This window comes from Anopheles cruzii, chromosome 2, assembly GCF_943734635.1.
Source record: "Anopheles cruzii chromosome 2, idAnoCruzAS_RS32_06, whole genome shotgun sequence".
NCBI lineage: Eukaryota > Metazoa > Arthropoda > Insecta > Diptera > Culicidae > Anopheles > Anopheles cruzii.
The window spans coordinates 41,173,806-41,196,850 of NC_069144.1; the positions used below are offsets into that span (position 1 = coordinate 41,173,806).

At 51.8% G+C, this 23,045-nt stretch overlaps 1 protein-coding gene across 1 annotated transcript in view; it reads left to right on the forward strand.

Annotated features, from left to right (window-relative positions):
- Nucleotides 1-4,789: 4,789 nt before the first annotated feature.
- LOC128279074 (acid sphingomyelinase-like phosphodiesterase 3a) overlaps nt 4,790-23,045 on the forward strand; it is a 37,316-nt gene continuing 19,060 nt past the window's right edge. The window contains exons 1-3 of the mRNA XM_053017796.1: nt 4,790-4,925; nt 18,900-18,968; nt 21,037-21,196. Coding sequence (XP_052873756.1) covers nt 4,790-4,925; nt 18,900-18,968; nt 21,037-21,196 — 365 coding nt within the window. The remainder of the gene's footprint in view (nt 4,926-18,899; nt 18,969-21,036; nt 21,197-23,045) is intronic.

Below are 23,045 nucleotides of genomic sequence, written 5' to 3' on the forward strand. Positions count from 1 at the left end.
ACGCCGGGCCGACCGGCAGGGAGACAAAAATAAGTAATACATACATCACCGGACGGAACGAACCACACACAAAAACGGAGTGTATTTTTCGTACGATTCTCTACGGCCCACCCGCCCCACGGGTCGAATGCAAACATCGAACGGCCGTGCGGCGGACCGAACGTCCACCGAAAACACCGGTTCCTCTGGAAACAAACACGGACGGACCGGAGGAAATTCGTTGCTCGGGGTGGGCGACACGACTCATTTGATTGATTTCTCCGGTGGCCTCCAAGAAAACGGCCCCCAACCCAAACCCCAAACCCAAACGACTGCAGACAGCGTGAATAGTAATAAATATTCATAATAAGCATGACTTGACATTGACTTTGACGGGGGACACACAATAAGCGGAAGTTGATGAAATTCGAGGGAAATTCGATAGAACGCACAGCAAAAACCAACACCGTGTTTTGTGGGTGGCATTGGGCGCCGTTTTCCGTATTCGGGAGCCTGGCCCCCGGTGGCAACCAATCGATCGGCGGAAGTAGGCAATTTTTTGCCCCACCGACCGGTAGATGATTCGGACGAAAAGTGGATGATGATGAGTTATTTTTGTTTTGTGTTTTTTTCTTCCATTGCTTATGGTTTCCCTTTTTGGTTGTTTCGCCAACAACAACAACCCGGGCGGCCACCGGGCGGTGATAGTAATTGAAATTCGCTCCGTAAATTCAAATGCTTACGTACTGAGCGAAATAAGGACCTATAAGAGCTACGCTACGCGGCCATAATCGAATTCACTTCCATTCAACCATTGATCGGCCGGCGGTACTTTGCTCGGAAAATATTATTTGCAAAAAAAGGCACCCGGTGAGTCTGTTTGCAATGCTAAGCTCGGCGCAGTCCGTCCGTGTCCGGGCGCTGAGGCCGAGGCAGTATGAAAAGAAAATATTTGTTTTAAGCTCCGCCGTTCGGTTTGATGTTTGAAGATGCGATCAAATTTTGTTTCGCTTCTTTGTTGGAAAAATAATCTTCTCCGCCATTCTGGGACTTCAACTGAACAATGGCGCACCTGAAATTATCATCATTCCGATCCGATCCGATTCATTAAATACTGCGAAATGGGACACAGGGTTCGGGGTGCTTCGAGCAAACTTTCAACGGTCAGTTCTCGTTAGGATAACTTTGCCAGAAAAGGATGAAGTTGGTTCAATGCGTCGAATCTTTGTGACTTTCAACGAGAAGCTTAAGGTCTGTTCTATTTTCCTCACAGAAACAGCAACGATCGATGTAAGCTTTTAAGGGAAACAAAGTATCGGAAAAGTCGCTTTTTCCGGTTGAGAATGGTGTCGGTCGCCAAGTGGAGCGAAAGGACAAATGTTACTGTCTGTCGGCTTATTGGAATAGTTTTACCACCGAGGGAGCGTGGTGTGACCAACCTTGACTCGGTTGAGTGTCCCCGGTTTGGCCCATTCGACGGCGTCACCGTGGAGTGTCTACACGTGGAAAATATGTTAATAATTATGGACCCACGACACGTAATGCGATAATTTTAATCCGCTTATGCACCGCCCGCATGCTCTGCGTCATCGTTCTTGATCCCGAGCCGGTGGCCGGAGCTCATCCAGAACGGCGTCGAGTAGAGCACCGCAAATCGACGCCCTGGGAACGGCTCAAGAACGTGGCCCCCGGAGGACCAGCTGGCCGGTGACAGTAGCAGCGGAAGGAAGTGAACAATTTCACTAAACTCGCCGGCTCCTTACATAATTCTTACGAATCACTCCACAGGACCCTTGCCATCTGGACCTTGCCCGTCGTCCTGTTCTTGACCAACCGTACACTCACTGAAAACTATCCCCGTCATCGCCGACCAGTCGCCCCGTGTAGCCCGAAGTCGTTACCATAATTCTGATTTGCGTCCTTCAAGCCACGGCCGTCGGTATTTTATCGGTAGCCGCAATCTTTCTCTCCGCTCTGGGGGTTTCCGCCCACTTTCTGCCCCAAGCATCGCCCGCATCACGGCAACTGACCCACCGTTTGCGCCCGCTCACCGTACCGGCCAGATCAGCGGCATGATACCGTAATTTCTGTTCCATAATTCATGGCAGTTTTCTTGCCTTTGTCCTGCGCCCGTTCCCGCTGCCGGCAATTATGCTTCGCTGCGCGTCAAAGCGTGGCGTCTCCCGTGGCGGTGGTGATCCCCCCCCCCGTTGGGTGGGCGAGTGAAATGATTGGATCGAAATGATGCGAAATAAATGGATATGATTTGTTTGGCAACCACCCCGGGCCGGCCGGGAATTGGCGGAAAAATAATGACGGCCACGCGGGCGTGGGTCGACGGGGACGGAGACGTAAATTTGGGAAATTATTGGGCAATTTCGGTGAAAAATCAACACAACACCACACAACCGGTAGGCCGCGGGTGGCGTTGGCCTTCGATTCGTCGGTTTCGTTTGGCCCACCGTTTTGGTCGCCGGATTATGTCATCAGCGCGAAACGGAATCTCTCGGAAGGCCAACCTTGGGGCGGTTTACTGCTACCGACAGTGACACGTGTCACTATCGTTAGCCCGGGGGGCACCAAAAAGGATCGAAATGCACGTAACGTTGGTGCGGGACGAAACACTGTGAACCCGTGGCCGTGTAATACGATCGATGATTTTTGGGACGATTTGAAGGAAGCACAGATTTTTGGGAAGAAATGAAGTGAAAGTAGCACCAATAGTGCTAAAAAATAGGCTGAAGAGGCTTGTAGTCGATTAATCATAATTCAAAAGGAACGTTGGCATTCAAAACTTATTTTGCCCCTGAATGTAGGCAAACCTTCACTCACCAAAGTTCGCGCGTTTCCTTGCAACCATAATGGATCATTATCATCGCCGACAGATGCGTTTCCTGCGTGTTGTTGCGTAAATTTTATCACCGTTAAACAGAGCGTTCCATACGAAGCAACATTGTTGTGCCCTCGGTGGTGCGTTGGCCAACGGCATCCTTCACCCTTCACCCGGAAATAACTCCGCCACATTCCGGTAGGGCCATCGCGCCGACGAAAGTTTGTGGAATTGTGTGAAAATAAGGAGGGAACTTCGCGTAAAACCAACCGAAAGCCACACACAAAACGCCACAGCGCCACAGTACGGGAGGTGATAAAAAGTTTCGGTCCTTGCTTGCCCCCCGGAGGCACCAGACAGGCCGCGACGAACGGGTCGGGTAGTTGGGTGGGCGACTTTTTGCCGCCCCACCGGGGAGCCATTAAAGTCTTTGCTAGTTGCAAAATTAATTCCACCCATTCCACCGGTCCGGTCCGGTTGCTGCCGGCCAAAACTAATGAAATGTGTTCGCGTTGCTGATTTTATTTCTTTCGTTTACTTTCTTCCAGACCGAACCGGAGTGTGGCCGAACAACGCAGTTGGCACTACGCCGGGCAGCAGCAAAAAATTAAACTCCAGTTCCAGTAACTACGGCCACTCGCCTTCAAGCAAACAAACTACACCAGAAACGAAACGAAACGGCCCGCAAGAAAGCAATCGGCCAGGCGGCCAGAAAAACAGGAGCAATAATCGTAATCAACCACTTAAAACGAACCGTCCGCCGGGGCTGCTGACCTTTTGATATCTCTTTTTCGGAGCTCGGAACGCTCGGAACGTTTTTTATTCCACAAGTTGTTCCGTTCCAAGAAGCAGACTCGGTGGAAAACTCTCGCCAAGCTCGCTCTTGAAAATGGTGAAACGGAAAATTGCGCGTTTTCGTTTCCATTCAAATAAAGAGCAAAGCACCACTAAACTCTTCTTATCACCACCGGGTTGGGTGTGTGTGTTTCTGGCCAGCGAATTAGGTATTCTTGGCTGACCTATAAAATATGAAAACCCACCGCTGCCGTCACAAACGTTCGATTGCTCCTGGTGGCCGTCGCCGTCCCTTTCCCGTGCGTGCGTGCGTGCGTGCGTGCATGCTTGCGGTAACATTTTCGGGGGCCCTCTGCCCTCTCTCCTTCTCGAGGCCGTTCGAGTCGGCCCCCGGGGCAAGGAATGTAGAAGTCGTCGTAGAAAAGTTTTCCCCAAGGGCTCGCGTCGCGCCCTTTCGGCTCGCGGCGCTTTTCTTTGTTCGCCTCAAACGCCCTACTTTCCGTGGCCGGCGGCTCGCCGCGGCCAATCCGACGATGGGTTTTTAATTTTTAATCGACACCGCTTACGGTGCGTGCGTGTCGACTGTTTGCTGGGCTGGGTGAAAATTGTTATTTCGTAAACAATGCCACAAAGTTTTGCCGCTTTCCGAGAACCAAATGAGGACGCCCGAAAACTTTGGTAGGCTTCGTAGGTGGTGCGTGTTTTGTTTTTCGGGTGGAAAAGTTCGGAAGACGTCGAACGAAGTGACAAAAGAAAGTGAACTCGAAACAGATGCACACTCACCGCGACCTGCCGGAAGTGTGACAATTTCACTGAAATATTGTTAAATATTTACAACCGCGAGAAGGAGAGTGGACCGGGAGTGCCTGGGAACCGCCACACTTGGGAATGGTGTGATGGCCAGCGAAGTGATGTGCAATTGTAACCTATTTCTGTTCTTCCAACAGCCAACAACAGTCAGTGTTCGATAAACAAAGCGATCGGTCGGGTGCTGATAGCGCCAATAGCGTCGTACAAAAGAAGGATAATAAAACGCGAATAAAGTGCAGTGCTCGAGTGTGTGCGTGTGCGTGCGTGTTGGTATGTGTATCCGGCAGTAGTGCCCCCGTGTGTGTCCGTGTGCAGCAACATTCAGTGTTCGGATGCGGTCAGCGGATCACTCTGCACCGTTTCAATGTTGATTACATGAAACATAATGGATATCCTGGGACACTTACAATGGACCTCCATAGGCTGTTGAAGGTCTTCCCGGGCATAGCGTTAACATGGGTCTGCTTCCTGGTGGCGGTGTGCTGCGTTAGGCTGACGGAGGCGCGTATCGGTAAGTATCGGGCGTACGCCGCTCCATCTCGATTTGCTCCGACCATCGACAGTACCAATGTACCATCATTATGCGTGTAAACATAAGCCGCAGCCGCAGTTCAATGGGAGTCGTTAAAACATGGCCGTTCGAGGGCTTCTCCTCTAGTCGGTCGCACGGATAATAACCGCCAAATGGGTGCGGATGCGATGGGACGGCATCGATTTGCCTGCGATTGGAATCGATTGCTAAAAAATGCATCTACAAAACCCCTCCCGGGGGTCACTGCAATCAAAGCTCTGCTCGCGAGAGGCTTAAGGAGGTGCATCGAAATAGGGTTCATTAAAAATGTATTCGCATCGAATCGAATGATTTCGCACAGGAGATGGTGTGTGTTTTGTCGTCGCAAAGCCCACCGAAAGCACAATAGGAAAAGTTGGCCCCGACCGGCATCGACGACGACGATGGCGATCAATCGACTGGCATAAATCATTGATGGGCGCCGGGCCCCGGGCCCCCATCGGTGGTGGTGGCCGACAATTTTCCACTTTTCCTGGCCCGGGCGCGGCAAAAACATTATTCTGTCATCAGCGCGCGGTCGCCGTCGCGCTGATACCATTCCCGGTGGCTTTTTGATTTGTTCCCGTGGGATCGGCAGCATCTGAAAAGCGGTAAACATCCCCCGGGCACCGCAGCATCATCATATTTCCGCAGCACACACACACGAACGCCGGCTGATGTTTTCTCATCCATATTGCAGATGTCCTGGCCTGGTGGCTTGGCCTGGCCTGGGCTGAGAGGCTGTGGCTGATGGTGTCCTCTGTCACCGAGTGAGCGTTGTCGGCGTTGCGCTAATTCTGCTTCATAAATATTAAAGCGAAAAATTTCCCAACCATCCTTGCTCGGTGTGCGGCTTCTCCGGCGTAGGGAGGACGCCCGTGCTTCCGGCGTCTTTATGCAAAAGCGGGCTACACACCCCTTTGCGGGCCGCGAACATAAACCACAAACAACGTGATGGTTGCCGCATATCCGTTCTTTTCATAATTCTTTCTCTCTCGCTCTCTCTCGCTCTGGCATCGATTTTGCAACGAGCAGCAGTTTATTCCAAATAACGGCCACATAACAGCATCCAGCGCAACAAGGCAAAACGGCCGTTTGCCGTTTAGCGAGCGGCAACCGCGGAAGGATTGCGCAGTATTTATGAGAAGCGGAAATTAATTGTATTCGTCGCATAACTATTTGTCGAATAATGGCCGCTAGTTCCGGGCCTGGGCGGGTCGGGCCGGGAATAATAATTTCCATCTCTAATCGATTGCGAGATTGCTCCGGGATTGCTCCGGGATGCTAGAGCGAAGTGGAGAGACAACCGGGGCGAGCGCGCGCGAGAGAGAGAGACAGAGACCGGAAGTTAGAAAAGTCCCTTTCCCGGGTCGCGTTTCGTAATTTGTTCGCCTGTTTCGTCGAAACAGGCCGGGATCCGGGAAGCCCGTGTCGAGCCCGTGATGGAAGCCCAGCCCGGGAACACGTCAGCCGGACGGCGGCTTCGTGCTCAGTCATCGTTGGGCGGCGGCCGCGGAATGTTTCCATGAATTAATTTCCCTTCCGCGTGGAGGCCACTCGGAAGGAGTCAACGGAATCAATAGGCCGTTCAGATTCGATTGGCGCGGCTCACGGGCGGGCAACGGGGCCGGGGCTGTCGTGCCTCCATTTCCGTGCGCTATTTATCTCAACGACGTGATGACGATGAACAATTTCCCACATTTTCCATGTTTCGCGTAGGCCGCGGCGGCCGGGGGGTTTTTCTTTGGCCTCCTCGTTGCGTACCACGGGCATGCTTTTTCATACGTTCGGCTTTTCCGGCTTTTCTTGCCCATCGTCGTCGCCGTGATTAGGGCTCAATCGTTTTACTATGAAATTTTACGATAATTTCGCGATAAATGATTATGTGCGTACGTGCACAGAAATCGTTACAAAGTTCACCCGGGATTGACGCACGGGGTTTAAGTGGAGCCCAAATCATGGTTGCGCCAACTGGTGTCGTTTGGCCGGTTTATTGAAAATCAGAAAGTCAGCAGTGTATTTACCGTGGACCTTTCATTTTACGAGCAGTCGCATGCACTATTCCCATCAATCCAGCGCTAAGTTGGCTTAGTACCTTGTTTGGTTTACAGGAGGTTCCTTTACGTTTGAGACCCTTTTCGGTACACCTCGGTCGTCAATTGTTGCAATTAATTAATGTTTTAAAGTCATGAAGTCAAGGTCCTAGTTGACGTCATTCGCATCAGAACTGAGATTCTGACATTGGTAGTACAGTTTGTCTATCAAATCCAATAACATTTTAATTGGCTCTCGGATTCTCGGAGTCCTACTGCTGAACCTTAACCTGGCGTGACGTTTGGGAATGTTTGGCCTCGTCTAACAGTACACAGGATATTCGTTCCAGCTAATCCATACCACAAAAATAAACAATTTCTTGAGGAGGGATAATCTGTTCCCGCGAGGAGATTGACTGTACGTAAACAGCTCCACAAAAAGTGACCATCCGCAGACAGTGTCATCTGACTGACGGATGCGTTCAAATATGATTGATCCGTTGTTTGTTGCTTCCCGTTTTCCCGAACAGCTGGTTCGCTCGCTGCTCATTGATTTCGATGTCAAACAAACTGACAGCACTGCTGGAGGAGCCCATTTGTGACGCCATGTTGACAACGACATTGATTTTGCCGTGCTGCGTGATCCGTCAATGATTAATGGGCACCAAATGTAGGTCATGTGTCTATCGGCCCCTGGAGCTTGAATTTTTAAAGCCCGCTAAATTCATGGTCAGCACGTCGTGCTATGTGTCACTTTTGGGATACTGATTGCTTGCCATTCACAGCGAACGGAGGGGCACATTCGGACCTGCCAATTCCACCAACCCACCATTTTCTGGCGCTTGATTCGATGCAGCGACATGCAATCGGGCATCGGTCCTGCTAGATTCGCGCCGATGACAAACGGATCGATGTGATCATTTTCAGCCGAAACTATCGCATGACACCGTCAACCGAGCTTCGGACGCCGTGAATTTTCCTACGAACATCGTTTTTCGACGCGCCGTGCAACGGCCTTGTTTGAGAATGTATTATAGATTTTTAGATTTTTTTACGATCGGCCCGTGAACATGATTTTCGCAATGTTTCAAATCCACGCGACACACACAGTCAGCCCGTGGCACCGACGACAACGGTCGAGGATTATTTTGGGAAATCCTGGAAATGTTCGGCAGAAGAAGCAGAAGAACCTTGAAAAGCGCTCACAACACAAGCCGATCCGATCGGTGTCCTCTTTTCCTTCACCAACCGCGACTGTTTTGCATTTGTTTCGTGACAAAAATCGGTAAAATCGGTGATTATCGCCCGTCGTCGCCCGAGCTGTCAATTGCCGAGAGTGTCCAGCCCAACGTGCAGCGCTTGGTCCGGTCCCGAAATCGGCTTTCGTTGGCACCGTTTTCCAGCACGCGATTTGATTCATCCGACAAGGGACCCCACACGCATCGCGTTCCCATTTTCCAGGCCACTCGAGAAAGCATTACTTTTTTACCGCCCCATAATGGGGAAATCGTACCCGGCCCGGCTCGGTCTCGGGACAATCGTAAATTGTTTGACAGTTTGGCCAGACGACGCTGTCAAAACCGGTGAGCGGTGGGTGCGAAAGGTGGACCCGCGAATTCGCGTGATTCGGTTAAAAATAAATCATATTTTCGGCCCGGATATAAATGGATTTATTTTGTTCTTTCCCTGCTCCTTTTTGGGGGGGGATGCACTTTTCGGCACTGGCCACGGTCACCGGGCTGCCGGGTGCCTGATTGAGGTGTGAAAAATGATTTTCCAATGTTGCCCAATAGTGTTTCGGGAGGACAATAAAGAGGAGCGCCGATATTGCCGAAAAACAGTGGCGGACTGTGATTGATAACCTTGATTGATTACCGTGCGCATATATGCTAAGACCATAAAATGCAGATAATAGGATTAATATTTCAAACGTAAACCCGTTTCCGGTTCCGGTTCGAGGGGCTGGCTCAAGAACTGATGATGACAAATGGGCGACGTGTCTCGCAATTAAATTCGCTTTAAGGACAAAAGTTGGTGGGTAAAAACTCTCCTTTATTTCGTCACGGAAATACGATGCATGCAGTTGAGTGACTCGGATGGATTCGCCACGGATCACCGAGTCCCTGATTCGGGAGTCATCTCGAAAGCTCGGTTCCGAAAGCGAACCGTCTGATGACAGAGCTTTGTTTTATTGTGGCTCAGTGGAGGGTTCATCAATACAGTCGGATTGGGCGAAGACATAGGCCCTAGGCCATCGCAACATGCAGTTCCACGCCCGACAGTGGCTTCCCGTGGACCAAACGGCACCCTCAACGAACTAAACAAATACGAAAGATCCGAGGAACTCCCACCGGGGGCCCTGTGGTGCCGATATGGTAATGCGAAGGCTCAGCCTCAGTGGTATTGGCCCTCACACAAACACAGAACACGAATCGACCCGCAAACAAACCCGCAAAACAATAAAAAACCGAAACTAGTGGTACGAGCAGAAACCGAAAACGCTTCGGTTACGGCGGTCCATGGCGGCCTAAGTGGAGAGCCATCGGGACACCGACGACGACGACGACGACGACGATGGGCCCCGGGGAGCGGTTGTTTGTTCGCCGCCGACAGACTGGGGCGGGGGGAGCAGGAAACTGATTTAAATAACAATCTGCCCCATTGAACGACCTCTGCAATTTGCAGGGAAAATGAGTGTACCACCGGCACACTCGGAAAACACGGCCGGCAGGCAAACAAAATGGCCCCCAAAAATGCCTCGCATTGCTAGGGCATGTGGAAAACCGGTGCTTCCTCGCTGTCTCCCGACTGCGCCGACGGGGACCTCTGGGAATGTGTAAGTACCAGCGGGCGCAAGGGGAGACGGATGTCTCGAAGAGAGACGGTGACAGCAAGCGGCAAATCGATGATTTTCTGGACTCGTTTGCGTTCGTTTGTGACGGGAATGTGGGGAATTGTTTCTTGGGGAATTCTTCCTGTGACCTGTCGTACCGTGCAACGACGCGGCAGATTGTTCCTATTCAAGACGGTCACCAGCATTGCGGGAATGGCCCTCAGGAAGAAAAATAGCTTCGACAGTCCCAGTGGGTGCTTCCGGTTCGCTGTTCCCGGCCCCGGTACGATTATTGGATCAGCACAGGACTTACGAGACGTACCTGTGTGTGTGTGTGTGTTCGGCTGACTGTTTGTTGTTTGTTGCTGTGGGCGGCACACAGGCGGTGCCCCAAGTGCCGGCCATTCCAACAACTCAAACGACATCATCAAATTCTCATTTAGTAACCACAGCGTCCCAGCGTTCCCCGGCGGACTCCATCCGTGGCGCCGTACTGACAGAGAAAAATTATCCAGCAACGACCAGTGGACCAATAGTTGTGCCCACTCGAGGCCATCGCCTCGTTCCGGTCCATTATTGTCGCATCAGCTCGCAAGTCGGCCGGAGCCGGAGCGTGCCGTGGAGCCGACTTCGGAATAGACTTCGGCTGCTCTTCTTAAGCCACTAAGTGTCACTTGATACTCGATCAAACTAATAAACGGCCAGCCGCTCGGAGTCGTCCCGCTTCCAGTGGGCGAAGAAGTAGAGCCCAGGGCCTGGCTCTGGTGCTGATAATCCTCCATCATCTGGTTCGGAGAAATGCCCAAAATCTATCACCGAGTGAGAAGAAACTCAACTCCAAGCACTCGCCGAGTAATCCTCTCGGGCGAACCAGAGACACCAGACTCCGGTGGCCAACACTTGGCCGACGGGCGAACACGATTGATGTGCGCTTCTTAATTTATTCAAATTTGATTCTCTAATGTCGTTATTATTCAAATGCCCCGTTATTTATAGGCCCGAGCTCCGAGGGCCCTGCAACTCCGTCATTCTCCGGTATTCCCGGGTTGACGGTTCGTGTCGGTCGCTCTCGAAAGTCGGCCCACGCCGAGTCCTTGCGGGGCCTTGTTGGTACGGGCGTCGGCAGGGAAGCGACTTCGAGTGAGCCTCTGAATTTATGAGACCCGATTATTAATTGCGTAATTTGTTGGCTTCGATCGACATGCCTCTCGGCTGGGGCGCGCTGAGCAGAGTCGTGGCCCGTCGTTCCTATCGCACTGGGTTGATCTAAATCGTGACGGAATGCCCATAACTTTTGGCCCACAGACGCGCCCACGAACCCGAGCCGAGAAGACGAGACGAGAAGACAGAGGCGGCCTGCCAACGTGACCATCTCCCAAAAAGGCGGCCTTGGGCTTCCAGCCACGATAATTGGCGAACAACGGAAGGCAACGGCGAAAATGTTGCCAGCCGAAAAAAAAAAAAAAACAGAACACCACCGATGACATCGTCGACGATGACGACGATAATGATTCCCGACGGCCGACTGTGGCCCGGCGAAGCATGAAAAATGTTGGCATCATTTGAGGGTTGGAATTTGACAGCCATTTCCGAGAACACGCCGCGTACACGAGCGGAAACACTGTGCGAGCGAGCGGAAGTGATGGAGCCGTAGACGGGGACAAATATTTGGCGAATGGCAGGGCAAGAAAATGGCGGCGACTGGCAGTCGAACACACAGTCGGCTGTTTGATTGTCTGTTCCGGGCGACAGTGACATCCGGAGATTGTTGTTAAAGACTCACTTTAAACGCGAAAGATAGCGGAAGAAAGCTCAATCCATCCACTGGCCAAATATCCTTCAATCCACTTCTGAGACGGCATCCGGCAGCGGACGGAATGCAAAAGCTACTAACATGGCGCAACCGAGGGCATCGTACCGGAACACAGCGTTTACTGGCACCGCGCTGCAGCATAAAAAGCATTCATCAACTGGCGATGAACTGGACGGGGACAAAAAATGCCGGCAGCAGCAGCAGGAGCCCGAAGCCAGGCAAAGCGTTCCCTCAGGAACATGCGCCCTTAGGTCTGCCGCTGTCGTATCAATTAAATTGAGCATGAAAAGCCTGGCCACCTTCCTGGGCTGTAATGCTTACTGTGGGGCGTTTGGTGGGGTGCACTTTCCACCCTGGGAGCGTTTTCTCGGCCATCGGGAAAATGTGTGCCATTTCCTCATTACTCCGGCTCCGGAATGGTGTCCGTTCAAGGCCATTAGACTCGTCCGCTCCCTACAACTACACGACGGGAAGGCGCACACACACACACACTCTAGCACAGCGCCGCACAAATCCGTGACGGGTGTGGTGAGAAAACTCACCACTGAAGAGGATGAAAATTGGCTGTCCTGGCCTGGACAAAAAACAAAGCAAATTGGAGCAGAGCTCGAACAGAAGAAGAACAGAGAAATGGATGTTGGACTCTAAAATCTCTGCAGTCACTTTTCACCGGCGAACCTGGCGGATTGGTGGGGCCTTTGTGGTGTGAAGGCCTCGTTTTTGCGTTTCAATTTTTTATGCTCACTCTCTTCACACACATGGATATGGGCCAGTCTGGTATGCTGCTACGGGAACGGATATGTCTGGTGGATCCGCAGCGACCGGGCGCAGCGAGCAAGTCCGCCTAAAACCGGAAAGGATATGGGAAGCGAACATTCCGTCCGAGGCCGGCTTTCTGGTGCAGTGAAGCATCGCCAGCTAGCTGAGCCGATGCCAAGAAAGTCCTGGAGGCCCGATTTGATGGCACCCGAAAACCTTTTTGTGACTGGCTCGAGACAAAACTCAAGACCATACATGGCACGGTTTCGGGTGGCTGTAGACTTGAGAGAGAGTTCCGCCCGGACTCCGGAAGGCCCCACTCACTGTGGGCCGGCCGGAAACCGTGCAGGACAATTCTGTGGCATTAATTCGAGGTCAACGAGGAAACGATTGCCGCAGTGATTTATTCCGGATTCCGGCCCCACCCCCCCATTACAACCGGGAACCGCACACGCTTCGGGCTTTCGGGTTGAACTTTATGCGAATAATTGCGAACAGCAATTGAACTTCCAGCACACCCATTCCGGCAGGGGACCGCTTTCTCCGCTGTGCCGGTCTCGTTCCGAAATGGCTAAATTACTCCCAAGTTAGATTATTTTCGGTCAGCAAAGTTTATTGGACAAATTAGCCCACGGCCATAATTTACTGCTGCAATGGTTGGGCCGCCCGGTGCATACCGGTTGCCCCACCCAAGGGGGGACCGCCCGGAAATGTGGTCTTTCGGAAAATATATGTGTCCCCGCTACCCGTGCCCGGGGTGCGCCCTTGTCGTCCGTTGGCCGAAAATTGGGGGTTAAATTTTCGTCACAAACTGTGGATTATTTGAGCCAAATTAAGTTGGTCTTCGGTTCCAACTTCCTTTCACGGTCGCAAACGGCACCGACGGACCGATCTACTCGGAAGGTTTTTACGAGAAAAAATGGAGTATTAACACTTCCACAGGGGTGGTCCATGGTGAAACAACAAGCTGGCCGGTCCCGAGCGGATCGGTTCCATAAACTCAACTTTCAACATTTGGCCCAGCACGCTACCTGATATGGTAGCCGCCCGGGCCATATCAGATCTCAAAGATTAGACAGAGTGTGAGCGTGTGAGGGAGAGAGAGAGAGGGCGAGAGCGCACGAGAGAGCCATAAATAAGGACCTTAACTAAACGAAATGGTTGCATGAAACATCCTTCTACCTGGTCGTCGGGTATCAATCCATTACTCTCGCTTGCTTTCGACCAGCCACGATGTTGGTGCCACGAGCAAGACGATGCCATGGCCGTGTCCTACTACGCTCCATGTCCGCTTTTGCGCTCACCTGTGTGTGTGTGTGTGTGTGTGGAAATCCTATTCCGACATAACCAAGTTGCCGTTACCGTAAGCTCGTTACCGGTAGTCGGGTGTAGCATGTTCCGGTGAAGGGGCCCTGATGAAAAGTTGCCATTTTTACATACACCTCCTTTATTTATAGCCCTACATGTCACCGTGCGTGGGTCAGAGCCACAGCCAAGGATGCATTCTGTGCATCCAACGTTAACAGGTACCATGGGTATCACGCGATTCTCACGGTATTATCCGGGCGAGATCACGGGCGACCGTGAAGAAGCCGGGCCAAACTGTCAATTCAGAGCACCCCACGAAGAGCACCCCTTATTGCGCAAAGTCTCGCCATCTAAGCCCCTTCTTAGCGTTCGATCTTGTAACCGGCAACCCGGCGGAGAGATGAAGACAGTAATGATGGCCATGACGCCTGGCGATGATGATGATGGTGCGAAGCATCAGCCGGTTGACTTTCGCCAATTCGACGCCCATTTTACGACCGAAGACGCGAACACAAGGGTATTAAAGCGCCAATGTATTCATCAGGCGCTGCTGATGCGGCTGGTGGTGTCCTTTTTTGGGAGGGCACCACGGCCACGGGTCACACGGGTGTTGGAGTTTGATGAAAAAGTTATCTCTTTCACGGTGGATCAGCCCTTACACGGCAGCAAGCAATATCTGGACCTGTTTTTGCTGGTTCCTTTGCATTGTTTCATTAACCCAAACGAGTAATAATGGGTTCGCTCCGAAGACCGGTGTCTTCGCAAGTCCCACTGGTTCGCCAGGTTCGTAGCTTAAATTGAAAACGAAATGCAAACTACAAGCAGTGTCAGTGAAGGCGCTTACTTGGCAGCTTCTGCCTTCCTGCCTACAGTAATTATGGGACACAGTTCCTCACCAGCTGCGCCAGCCCACGAACCCCGAATGCCTCGTAAAAGCTGTCACTTTCTTCGCCTCGAAAAAGTGTGTCTCCTGCACTCGGTTCGACGCTTCCGAGGCTCGGTGTGAAGAAATAAACAGGATAATTAAAGGCCCTCCGGCGGGATTAGTTTTACGGCGTGCGCGCGTTCGTCCTGCTGAGACGCGTGATGGTAATCTCTCTCTCTCGCTGTCTCGCTGTCGGTCGGCCCAGCCTCTGGCCAGCGGTGATTACGACCTCGTTGACTGCCCCCCGCGATGGGTGGCTGGTTTATGTTTGCCGGAAGGCGCTACTATCACACGCCACACACACCATGCTGATGATGGCCCTTCCTTGTGTCGGGGCGAAACGTGATGATTTTTAATCTAAACTCCGGAAGCCACAGGCTGGCAGGCTGGAAGGTGCTCCCGTTCGTCCGTGTGCCTCGCCCGCAGTTGTTTAAATCAATGGAAAACTTTCGCCCCAACGAGTGTGCCACGTGGGGCACGTGTCAACTCACACTTCGCATTAGTGGAATTCGATTCGAAACGGAAACCGTTGGAAAACTGTGAAGATGAAAGTAAACCTCGGTCTTCTCGGGAAAACCCCGGGAGGCCAGCAAGTGTTCATTAGAACGTGTTTCGGGCTCGGATTGATGGCAGGGCGTGGCAGACCGTTACATGGCGCACCGAGCGCTCCGGCATGTATGCGTCTCGGGGTTTCTGCGAAATCCGAGCATCCGTTCCCCGACCCCAACCCAAATCGGTGGGCGCACATCGACCGCCGCAAGATTCCAGCGACTTCCGGTGGGTGCGTGCGCGCGCGCCAGTAATTCAATTAGACGGTGCGTAGGGCACAAAAACCCGCAACGGAAATGGTGACTCCACTTTCGGGCGGCGTAAGCGATATCCTTCACACGATGCGTCTCGTGCTCCGGGTTCAAAGAAAAGAAGCAAGCAAACCACTGGCGCCACCGTGCGGTGGGGGATTGAATTAGATTAATAAACGCCAAAGTTCAGCGCGCATTTAATATCGGCCGCCAGCCCCCCCTCGGGTGTCTCTCGTTCTGCGGCCGGAAGTTCGGCGAATCAGTCGGCGGGTGGGCGTCCGGGAATCGGGCTAGGATGGGCGCGGCACGGTTCGGTTCCACTACGTTTGCTTTTTCCGTGTGCGTGTGTGTGTTGTCTCTTTGTTTATTAGAAGGCCAGGCCGAGGGTGGATGATCCTTTTCGCACACCGTCGACTTCTGAAGATTCGTGGTGTTAGAACAAATGAATTTCTCTGACTCTTCAACACACGACGGCCATCATTAGAGGGTGGTTCCGGGTGCGGTCCGCAAGCCAGCGTGCCCCCGAAAAAAAACATCAAACAGCTTGAAGAAAGGCGATACTTTTCTTCGCGCGCCATCATTGCGCCATTGTTTGGGCTCGGCGCGCTAATGAAACCCGGTGCTTCGGTGTGTGTGTTTGTGCAGTACAACCTGGATTTCCGGGTGTGCAAACAAAGCACCAGGCAGGCGGCACCAGCCCGAAACGGGACTCGTTATCGGGTGATCCTTGGCGCTTGTGATTTGAATGATGATTGCAATGTGCTCGGGAAGATGGCTTCAAGAGAGAGAGAGAGACAACGAACAGATTGATCGTTCGCCTCGACAAACGGGGTGACAATAAACATTACAATAAAAGTACCCGAGATAAGCCTGAGAAGCGCGCCGATTTCACCCGCCCAGCTTTCTGGCGAACGCGGCCAAAAGTTTGTAAACACCGATTTTGACGTTTAGCGAAAGGTGTTTCATTTGACGGCAACTTTTGCGACCGGCTTTTTGGCTCCTCGTTATCGGTTGGCGCTGGATGAAAGAGTTTGTGACGAGGCAACAGGGCGGAAGCCATCGCTCGCACACTTTGCCCGTTAATATTTAATGCTGGGAATGGGACGGCAACCAAAACAAAGGAAGACCTCCTTCTCTTCGACCTCATTCGCGAGCCCGTGATCCCGTATCCTGATCGATTTGTGCGTTCAACCGGTACGTCGTGTGGCTTAATTTGCAACCATCAGCAGCAAACGTGCGAAACTTTACGCACTTGCGTTTCATTTGCGTACCAAACAAGGGACCCTCGGAACGAACCGCCTACAGCGCTACAATGGGGCGGATGCCAAGGAAAAAAACCACTCAAAAACATTCCGTCGTGTCGTCCCGGTCTCCACTTGGCTTCACTTCCGCCCAATCCGAAGCACCGGTTTGTGTGGAGATAAAGTAACGACGACTAGCACGCGACACCCCGTGTGCGAAAGGAAAACAAGGACCCGGCCCCATAATCTATGGCGCCCCCGTATCGGTGGCAGCCATAACCGGGGGGAGGATCTATTGGATGTACGGGACCCATATAAGTAACAGCAAATCACTCCATAAACATCGCCGTAGACGGCGACCGTCTCCAGCGTCGTCCTCGTCGTCGCTTGCTGCTCCTGTCAGTTGGAAGTGGGAAAGTTTCTCTCCTCTTCACGACAAACACAGAGACGCAGAGCGAAAAGTGTTGAATGCGATTCCGGTTCTGGAAATTTCGGATGAGCAAAAAAACTGAGCGCCCCCCCCCACTCCGGCCGGATTGTGTTGTGTTGTTGTGTGCCCCGTTTCGCCCGCTGCCGCAAAAATCGATCCACAAATTGGTATAGTCTTTATTTACATTTCACCTTGTCCACCCCGACCGGTGGCGGGCGGCGGGAATCGATCGCTAGTCGGTGTGTGTGTGTGTGTCAGTGAGAAAAGCGGAAAATGTTCAGGATAAACGATGCTGGAGAACGGGGGGACTGAGTGCACGATGTGTGTGACACTGTGGGTTGTCCTTCCTTTTTTTCTGTCCACGTCAACCACATCCCGGACCTCGTGCGCCACACTAGACTCGCTCGATTCAGGGCTTGGGGATGGGCAAAGAAAACGTCCTTTTCCGCGACATCCTGAGCGAATGACGATGGCCTCAGACACAGCGTACCACTCGGAGTGCGCTCAGAGTTTTTTTAACACATGGGTTGAAAAGTCTCGGGCCCGATACGTATCACTTATTTAGTTAGTACTAACCTTCAAAAGGAAGCTGTAAAATTTTTATAATATTCTTCTCATAAGTTTGTGAGTTGTGGTGCTAAGAGTGACACTACTTTTGTTATTTTCAAAACAATGGATCAAAAACAATTTCGTGTTTCAATTTCACACTATTTCTGGATGGGAAAAAATACCGTTCAAGTGAAGCAATGGTTTGAAAAAATTTATAAGGACACCGGTAAGAAATTTCGCTCGAATGAAACTGAGACCAAAAGGCAAAAGATAAATCGTTCAACAAAAGTTCTATTAAAATGTTAAAGCGGCGCTGGAATAACTGTGTGATTACGTTGATGAAATGAAGCCTATACAGAATAAAAAATACGTGTTTCTTATTAGCCCCGTGACTTTTCAACCCATGTATTATTTCCAACCATCCTGCCACGAGTCCTGCCGCTGGAAACTTAACGGTCCGACAATCCCGTGTTCGGTAGTCGCCGATTCCGATACCACTTTGGGAGCGAGGAGCTTTTCCCGGGAAGTTTTCCCGGGTTGCAAACTCAACTCGACCTTCGCCGTCGCTGTTGCGTTTGTCCCTGCCCTGCCTTCGCTTTCCCGTGAACGCTACTTCTCAACTTCGTGTCCTTCGCATCTACTACGATATTCTTCCACCATCCTTCAGCGCGATCCTGATCGTGGGAGCCTCGGAATCGAATTTACTCCCCACCGGAATGCTGTTATCAGTGGATATGGCGAACCAATTATTGTGCGCTCGCCCCAACGCAAGGCAACGCGATCCGCAGTGGAGCGTTTCGAGAAGGATAACAATCGACCGTTGAAGTTGCGCCGAGCTCTTGTTGCATCACTTGGGCCCGGGAGGAAAACCGAGAGCCTTTCGCTCACGACCTTCTGCGATGCTCGTTTCCCTTAGCTACCCATACCTTTCGAGTTCCGCTCACAGCTTCATGATTTCGGTTTGCCTCTTCTCGGCCTTGTTTGTTTACTCCTTTTTTTTGCGCGGGCAACATAAATAACGAAACAGCGAACGGAAAACAGCCCACGCCCGGAAAGTGAATAAATAAGATTCTCGTTCGGTCCAGGACCAATCCGTAGGAAGCCAGCCGCTGAATTGCGTGTGCCCCGTCGAGGGAGTTTGCGATTTTCCTTTTCCGATTTCAATATTTACAATCACCGTGCCGTCCCTTCGCCCGCCCTACACGCTCTCACTTACCGACCTTCTTTTCTGTTCCGCTTTGCAGGCTACTTCTGGCACATTACGGACTTACATCTGGATACGTACTACACCACCAAGGGCGACATTTTTCGCAGTAAGTATTTTTGCCCAGAAAATCCTTTCACCAGAACGAAACCTCCCGCCGTCCTGTTCCGATAACAATGGTGCCGTAAAACGGTTCCTTTTCGGGCGTCGCTCCATCACAATGCCACTTGTGCCGAGCACTCGAGCGTGTGCGTATGTGTGTGTGTGTGTGTGCAAGGGCTGGCCACATACCACGTGATATGCAGATTTCGCTGGCCCGTCGCAGCCCAGAGTGGTTACGAACGTGGCCCCGCATTTTGGCACCAGACAGTGGGATTTCTCGCGGTAAGTGGTTCCTTTTCAGTCCCGGGTCCCCAGGGGAGCCCTCAGTCCCTCCCGAGGCATGCCGTCCGACCATGAAAGCATATCGTGTTCCGCATCGTCGGCGGCGTGTACCGCATTTCCGGTGTGCCCCAAGTGGAGTGCGGGAGGATGCACTTGAAACCGTGAGACCGAGGACGTGAGAAAGACAGACGGAAAATGGTATAAATACCCAGCAACCCAAACCGTACGAAATGGCAGCGAAAGTCTGCTCGATGCCCCGTGGGTTTAATGTTGATCGACGCCGGAGGGTGCCTTATGCCAATTTCTTACTTACAGAACATTATTTATTCTACAAGTAACAGGCTGTTGTTATTTTAATTGCAGTCTTAGAATGTGGACTTTTGAATCTGCTTTAAGATGCTCACTAGAAAGATGGCTGTCTTAAGAATCGAAGCGTTGCTTAGCAAAGGCGTGTCCCACTGATGCAAAAATGTAGTACTCGGAAAGAGCCAAGCTTAGTGAGTTAGCCACAGGTAAAAGTAATTCCCAACGAAATGGTTTAATCGTTTCCCTGACCTATTTTTATCCTGTATGTAACGCCTTTTATGGTATTATGGGCGTTACTCATCCAAAACTTCCTTCAAATGGCTCAGTTGATGTTAATGTTATTCAAAAAACTAATCCTTTTTTCATGGGCCTGTTAATCCGATAGAGAAATGACTTTCTTTTGTGCCTAGCGAGCATCATTAAACATGCGATTTTTCGAATTTCGAGTGATAACAAATAGGAATCTAATAACCGACGTCCGGACAAGAAATATATGTCCTCTACTTGAACAAATAGAAACTCCTTTACGCCAACCGGAGATCAAACAGTAATAATGAGATATACCTAAGACCTCTTTATCTGTGCTTGAAGCATTCATATGACCGCTACCATCGGCCTTAATTAAATCATTCACACTCTTTGCGATGTTGCTCGCAGTCCCATGCTTCTCAAGGAAGATTTATGAGCACCCAAAAATTAAGCATTCCCAATCTTAATCCCCGGTCCGATGTGTCCGGTTACCACAATTCCCAAACGCGTCCTGTTGAACGCGAATACGTTTCCGGTTTCCGGCAATGAAAAGCAACAAAAAAAAAACATTAGAACCATCGGTAGTGTGCTCTCGCCTGGTTGCAGACTGGTTGCTAAATAAAATAATCATTATCTATAACTACTTCCGGCACGGAACGCTGGAGGGCACGAAGCACATAAGATTACTGCACCGAACTGCAACTGCTCGCCACCCGGTCGGTGAACACCCGGCGGTTATCTTTCCCAAAAACCCGTTTTCCCCGTGCCGTGCCGGGTCCTCCGGGACGGAAAAGTTGTTTTCCCCGCTTCGCCAGGGCGCGAGATATACTCCTTCGCAGCTGTGGCCCCAACCATTCGCAGGCCATTCCGGCATTTTGGTGGACGGCTGGCGGGGTTTTTTGGACGGAAGTGAAACGTATCCCTGTTTTTTTGCCTCCACGGGGAGTAGAATCGGATGGGTGCTGGTTCGCTTAAAACCCCTCCGGAAAGTTAGTTTCATTTATTCCACTCACAACTGGCAACGGCCGGTGCTAATCCTTCGGCATTGTCCTTCGAGCGGACGCTCCATTTTCCTCCGCAGTTGCTGCCGCGTCATGCTGCTTCGTCGGCCAAGCGTCCAGGCAGGAGAAAACAAAAAACTAGTTCTTCATTTCCACGCTCAGCTCTTTCGGCGAGACACACAGACAGAAAAATGACGCAAAAACTCGTACTAACTCTGTGATTATGCTGATCCGCAGGTTGCTGGCTTACCGAACATCACTCGAACACGGCCAACGCCAAACGGCCGGGACCGTACGGGGATTACATGTGCGACAGTCCATGGAGCCTGCTGGAGTCCGCCACGCAAGCCATGAAATCCAAGCAAGGTGATAACGTCGAGTTCGTCCTGTGGACCGGGTAAGTGCCAACTCAAGTTCGTATTCCACTCCCGTGCCCGGGCGTGCCCATCAACCCTCTTCCACTCTCTCCCTATCTCTCTCTCTGTCCGCGTCACTTTCTCGAGATGTCCACCGAGTTTCGTGGAAAATCGACATTTTTTCCAACCAACGATTCCGAGGCAACGAGATGGACGAGTTTTTCGTTCTCCGTTTTTACTTTTTTTTTTCCTTGGCTCTGCTATTGGTTGGTTCAATTGCGACGAAGGACACCCGGTAAATAGGAAAACCGTTCATCAGGATACGGGTGACGCGCCAGGGCGCCACGAAGGATGTACTCGCTCGCTGGATTCGTATGACAAACGAGCAGTACGCGAGAGAAAGAGAGCCCGGAGTTTTCCCGGACACGCCGGGAAAACTTTAGTGCGCTTGATTTATCGACAGTCGGTACAATTTATGATGTCTTGCAAGGAGCAAAAGGACCGCACGGCATGTGTGTGTGTGAGTGCTGAGAACGGCCAGCCGGGAAAAAAACCTGGCAGCTCCTGGTTCGGTTCGCTTGTTTGGTCGTTCGGGATTTCGGGTGCCGTTCATTTTTTCCGATTCACACACTTTGCCGGACACCTACCCGGGCTTCCCAGGACCTTCTTTATCGCGTCGGAGAGTACGAGAGGGAACGCAAGCCACTCGGAAGGTACGCGCGCCCTTCGACCTGCAGTGTTATTAATATTCTCCTGCAATCGCTATAAAATCTCGACGGGCATAAATCAAACTCGTTCCGAAGCGCCACGGCCACGGTTTTTCCGGAGGTCACCTCAGAGGCCAATGGAAAATTCGATTTTTCTCCGGGCTTTTTTCTTCTTTCCCCCGCTCCAAAGCCGCCCACCAGCACCGGCCGGGCTTCCGTTCCGTTCGTGTAAGCGATTTCCCGAGATCGCGCCCCGCACGTCGAGCGCGATCGCTTTGCGACGACCGGCTTGGATTTCCGGCTTTTATTGTTCCCGCCCACGCCCCATCGAGGCGCTTTCTGTTCGCTGAGTGTGCACACAGTGACTACTGTCGAACCGGGAAAATCGCGTACCGGCGATGCTTTTTTCATGCGTCATCTAGAATTTTGAATATTTGATCAGGAATTATGTAATGCGCCGCGCCGGTACGCGATGTGCATGACAAAGCGAGACACTTCAAACGACACTTTTCTGTGTGTGTGCTGTGGGGCAATTTTCCCATTCCCAGGAAGTTTATCAAGCCCTTTGTTTATGCCTCGCACGTTGACATCACGCTGGCGATCCGAAAATGCTTTGCTTCCTTCGCACGCGACCACGCACGTTAGTGTCGTCGTCGTTGTCGTCGTCGTCGTCGTTAGTGATGCGTGCGAAGGACATCGCGTGCAAAGGACCTCGAGGGGCCCGATTGAAAACCCGGAGCCGTCTCAGCGAAATGCAAAGCACACGTCGCTGTAACTCGCGCCCGGCCGGGCTGGCTTTCCGAAAGCCTCTAAGCTTCTACAACGAGCAACAACGAAACAGAAAAACAAGCGTCCTCTCGAAAAAAAAACGGCACAAACGATTGGCAGCAGCGAGAAGTGCACGAAGCGTAAGTAATGGGACACACACACACACACAGAGCACAGAGTGGAAAGCGCTTGGGAGCGCTCGGCTTGATCCGCTTTCGGTAGTCGCTCCGAACCCCGTCCGACCGGAAGAAGGTTCGTGGAAGGATCGACTACCGAAATGTGGACCGGGCCGACACGGGCCGAATCGAATTATCGGCCGTCCGTGACAGGCGGCAACAGCGATTCCGGTTCCACAGTGACAAATGTTGATTTTTTGGCCGAAACGGGCAGCGCTACGGATCCGAGAGCGGATTAT